Source organism: Nansenia antarctica (assembly GCF_963989245.1).
Source record: "Nansenia antarctica genome assembly, chromosome: 10".
NCBI classification, from domain to species: domain Eukaryota; kingdom Metazoa; phylum Chordata; class Actinopteri; order Argentiniformes; family Microstomatidae; genus Nansenia; species Nansenia antarctica.
The window spans coordinates 598,958-604,274 of record NC_137680.1 but is presented as its reverse complement, the minus strand read 5'-3'; the positions used below and the strand labels follow the sequence as shown (position 1 = coordinate 604,274).

Genomic DNA, 5,317 nt, shown 5'->3' with positions numbered 1-5,317 from the left:
GGTTCAGTGTCTTGCCCAAGGACACCTCGACACATGGCCAGCCGGGGATTGAACCGCCGAACATGCAATCATTAGACGCCAGCTCTACCTCCTAAGCCACAGCTGCCCCCTCATCTGCAGGTAGAGTGTAGTTCCTTCGCTGTCTTTTAGGCAAGTATCAAGGTTATGAATCAGATGTATACATACATCAACTGCTAGTGTTGAATTCAGATGAACACTGCTGAATATTTTCAAGAGAAACTAAAGCCTTGTTCAGAAACAACCTCTAGCGTCTAGCCCCTACAATACACCCTAGGAAGTTATGTAAATCTGAAATGAATGGTACTGACATAACAGCAGCTGGCCTGAGAGGTTGGTTAACACACCTATCCAATCCAAGTGTCGAAGGTTATCATAGATTTTCTTAACATTCATGATAGAAACCTATAGTGATTAGTCAACAAACAATATTTTGGATAATTTTAATCAAGCACATTTAGAACATTTAAATTCATAGGAGTCACAAAAGCTTTCTTCCACTGTTTTTACAGAACATAATTTAATAAAAAATAAACAATAGAACATTTTTTTTTTTTTTCATCAGATGTAACAAATGATTATGTTCACATTAGAAATCTTATGTGGGTTGAATTTTGTGTGTTGACCTAAAACAAGTTAATCTTAAGGCCAATGCACACAGCGTGCGATTTCTGTTGCGTGTCAACATTCCATTTTGAAGTTTGAATGGAAGTCTATGAGAACATCGCATCTCAACACACACGGCCCCGATTTTAATCGCACGGCGAAAATTCGATTCCATTCATTTTGAATGGGACAAAGCACAAATTTGACAGTGCGACAAAACTCGCACGCCGTGTGCTTTGTCCCATTCAAAATGAATGGAATCGAATTTTCGCCGTGCGATTAAAATCGGGGCCGTGTGTGTTGAGATGCGATGTTCTCATAGACTTCCATTCAAACTTCAAAATGGAATGTTGACGCGCAACAGAAATTGCACGATGTGTGCATTGGCCTTTAGTGATTACTTTTGAATGGTGTCTTCTAAATGTGATGTCGATACAGTATTTCAAAACATTTGGTAAGTAATTGATATTACTTAAACAAGTAAAAAACTAAAGGAGATAGTGGCAAAAACCCTATACCCCTTAAACATTTTAAACACACTTTAGCTGCCTTATAACGTTTGGGTTTTAAAATTAGATTTAAAACCCAAAATGTAGGAAAATATTTGTAACATTCAGCAGTTAAAAAAAAGGGTTTAGAAAGGGTAAAAATTTTACTTTGACAAGCTATGGACGGTATTCCTCTAACAAGGTGAGATATGGATATGAACACGAGAACCCCCCCGAACAGCTTCATTACACCAAGTGTAAGCCCACAATGAACTATAAATGAAATCTTTAATATAAAACTTCTTCATTTGAACCCTTCTTCATTTGGCATCGCCGTCGGCCTCAACCTTTGGTGCCTAGAAAGAAATAAGATATAAGAAATAAGATATAGGAGAGAAATAAGGATCAAATATATTGAATAGCATTTTTCATCAGGTATGCAAAACCAATAGCCAAAAGCAAACATGCAGTTTGCCATCATCAGGGTTCCTACAAGTTTCAACAAGTCAAATTTAAGACCTTTTTAGGCCTTATAAATCACATTGCTGGATTTTAGACTTTAAGGCTTTTTAAGACCAGCGCAGGAACCCTGTACAATAGCCGTGGGAAGGACTAAGCATCAGGGTGAAGTTTGCACCTGTTAGTTACTGAAGGGAAATGTTTAAACTCTTAATTCATTCAAGTTTGTAGGCTGAATATGAAATGGAAGTGTCATGTTTTTTTTGTATAAAACATTGTGATAATTGAGAAAATGATAGCATGACCCGACACTGAAAACAACAAAAAGGATTAGGACCTTTAGGATCGATTAGAAAACATACCTCTGTCTTGGCATCTCCATTTTCAGCTGCTGGGCTGGCCTTCTTTCCTTTGGCTACCTTCTGAAAGAAAACACATAAGACACATGATCACTCTCTCTCTCACACACACACACACACACACACACACACACACACACACACACACACACACACACACAACCTGAGGTGTATTCAAGATGTTATGCATCTTGTCACATGCTCAGAAGTACTGAGCTACTGAGAAATACGTGAAATAGTTTTTATAAGCCTTTCCCTTGTGTTCAGTTGGAAATAGAATGAGCAGGGCATCTTTAAAGTAATGCTACAGGTCATGAATCAATGTCCTGTTTAAGAGATGACACAAAAGCAACTGTTAACATCAACGGTCACGTTAGACACAGTGTAAACAGCATGCACAGGCTCTAGTTTAAGAGGGATTGTAAGAACGTAAACCTGAAGTGGACTAACTTAGACCCAGACAAGCTTATTCAACATACCTTTGCTGCTGCGGGTGCAGGAGCTTTTTTGGGTTTAGCTACCGGCTTCGGACGGGATGGCAGCTGCAGGAAAAGAGGAAATAAAACAAGTCACACAGGAGGTCGCAAAACACACAACACTTAAAATAAGATTAATAAAAAACTTTTAGTTTAAAAGATTTGAGTTTTTCAAGACAACTTACAGATGACAACCGTGCCGACCGTCTAGTAGGCTGGGGGAGGAGGAAACAGAGATCGTGTAAATAACAAATCTTCAACAAATAAATAAAATACATTAAAAAAGTACATGTAAAAATGTAGGCTAAATGAACAGTAAATGTACAACCTATCCAATCTTAGTATACTACAGGTGGCTAAACTGCTGTTAATATTTATAACAGATTATAAACAAACTATTTGTCAAAAAAAAAAGGCATACATTTATAGACTACAACTGAGTGGGTTTATTGTACATCTGTGTCAGTTGTTTTAGCAAGTAGAAGCCTAATTGCCTTGTGATTTGGGTGACATGTTTACCAGTCAAGGTGAACTACATTTAACAGTAAACGGGACCACAACAACATAGTAAGAAACCAACCTCCTCCTTGCCCTTGGCAGCTCCATCAGTCTGTAGGAACAAGCAGAGGCAGAATGGTGAACACTTCACTTTAAACTTTAGTTTCTCCATTAGGCGGGGCATTATCTCACACTAACATGTATCAGTCACTGTCTGCTTATAGCACATGAGGTCAGCCCACATCTGAAAATCCACATTTCTACGGTGGCCTAAAGGAAACGTTAATCCGTCGTTGCCTGGCTTCATTCTATGGAGGGGCTCTTTCATCCCCCCCCAGATAACATGCTGTTCTTTTGTTGTTATAAATGTACAGGGTTAGGGTTAGAGCCTAATGATTTAGATTGGGCATAACGGGTTAAAAGTTAAAACTACAAGAATTAACCCAACCCGGTTTACAGAGAATCAGATAAACTTCCGCTGGTTTCTGCCTCCTGGACGTTCTATGAGATTCCCGCGCTTATTCAAATTCAAACCGTGGCTGTCACTCACAGCGATGACAGCCCGCGCGCTGACACTTCCTTTGTTTTGCACCGTTGCGCGCCCATCGCGCGGACAGCAGCAGCAGTCAACCAGAAGTTAGCGAGTGTTCCTTAGCTGGTCTCTATAGGGTGTTTCTGTGCTAACCAGGCTAATCTGCTCTGTTCGACTAACGACAGTACTTCAAAAACAGGATTTCAATGGCGACAAAGTTCCAGAGTGAAACTGATCATATGTCGCTAAATCTCGATTTAAAATAAAAATAACAAGGTCATTGAAAAAAATTACAAATACACAACAACATCAACAAGCACTGATTTAACAACCAAGCCAAAAAAACACCAACCCGCTCAAATACAACACGATGATGGTTATTAGCCGTGTTAGTGTGTTAGCGCCCAGCCCCGTGCCGCTGCTGCTGTGTCTCTATGGCCGCGAGCTGCACGGTGCAGAGGAGCTGTCAGAAGATGCGCGAGACGTTGGCGCCTTTATTTTACCCCAGGACTCGGCTTAGCTAGCTAGCTTAGGAGCTCTAAAACTAACACGGTCTTAAACACGATATCGTTGTAAATATCCTGAACATATAATGCGCTTAAAAACATGTCTACAACATTCATCTGTCTAACCCTGGTACAGGGGAGATATGACTCATGACAGGGGGAGCTCCCGTTAGCATGATGCTAACACAGCGTAGCTAGGTCCATAACAGAGAGGGAGAACCGGCGGGAGTCTAAAACGTTAAACGAGATGATTTATAAAAACGGGGCCAGACACTTAAAGTGTAGAGACTTAAAAAATATATATAATATGTCTACAACATTCACATGTGTAACCCTGGTACAGGGGAGGTAGCGGGTTAGCCTAGCCTAGCCTCGGGTGAACTCTGTCTGTCTGCCGCCATTTCTACATGAACACATTCTGATGCAGAAACAGAAGCTCGAGACTCGACCAACACAAGAAAAACGGTTATTTTATGTTTTAAACGACCAACAATTTAAAATAAATGATTTCCTTACCTTTCTCTTAGGCATGTTGATGAGATTTGAGGAAATTGAGAGGGAATATAAAAATGTAAAATGCTGTTTAGCTTGTGAGCCGAGTCGTCTTTCTCTCAGAGCGGGTCGGGTCAGGGTTGTAGAGACGCGCGCAGTGACGAGGTGAATGTATAGAAGAAGTCACCTCGCAATGTTTTATTAAGTTTTTTTGTATTGAAATTTAAAGATAGAAACTGGTTTGAACCAGTTCTTATATTTTGCTGTCAGGCATTGGATGCAAACATGATCACGTGCTCATGGGCGTGACCTATCTCTTAAAGAGGCAGCGCGATAAAACACCCGGGAATCATCGCTTGTTTAAATGCTAAAATAATAATTATAATATTGAGCATTTTATTATAGATAATAACAAGTTCAATACTTATTGCATTTAATAAGAAACATTACTGAAAACGTTTAACTAAAATAAAACAGAAATTTCACTAAAAGTGTCTGTCACTATTTGGTAGTTCTCTGAGAGAATGAAATACATCCGCACTTTGAATTAAATAAACTAAACATAATCACACATTTATTCTGCGGGATAAAAAAACCTGGTCAAAATAGTTTTACGTGTTCATGAAGTCAAGTATTATATCAAACATGACCTTAAACAGAGTTACAGTATCACATGATGATAGACATTTATTTAGGTTGTTTGACCACCACAAGTAAAGCTTAATAATTAATCATTTTAAAGCAAAAATAACTGCCTCCTCTGAGGTGTCTGCTCTGGGAATGAGACTGATGCCTGGTCTGAGACAGCCACGCCCTCCAGGACCAGTCTTCACCTCCTAATTTTAATTTTAATAATAATTTAATAATAATAATTTTGCCATTT

General features: G+C 39.2%; 1 protein-coding gene across 1 annotated transcript; it reads right to left on the bottom strand.

Annotated features, from left to right (window-relative positions):
* Nucleotides 1-454: 454 nt before the first annotated feature.
* On the bottom strand, nt 455-4,649 carry hmgn2 (high mobility group nucleosomal binding domain 2). The gene is made up of 6 exons (XM_080540392.1): nt 4,459-4,649; nt 2,987-3,016; nt 2,592-2,621; nt 2,410-2,472; nt 1,934-1,993; nt 455-1,468 (listed from the first exon to the last, which is right to left on the bottom strand). The coding sequence occupies exons 1-6, from the start codon at nt 4,471-4,473 to the stop codon at nt 1,433-1,435; spliced, it is 234 nt and encodes a 77-aa protein (XP_080396518.1). The 5' UTR covers nt 4,474-4,649; the 3' UTR covers nt 455-1,432.
* Nucleotides 4,650-5,317: the final 668 nt, after the last annotated feature.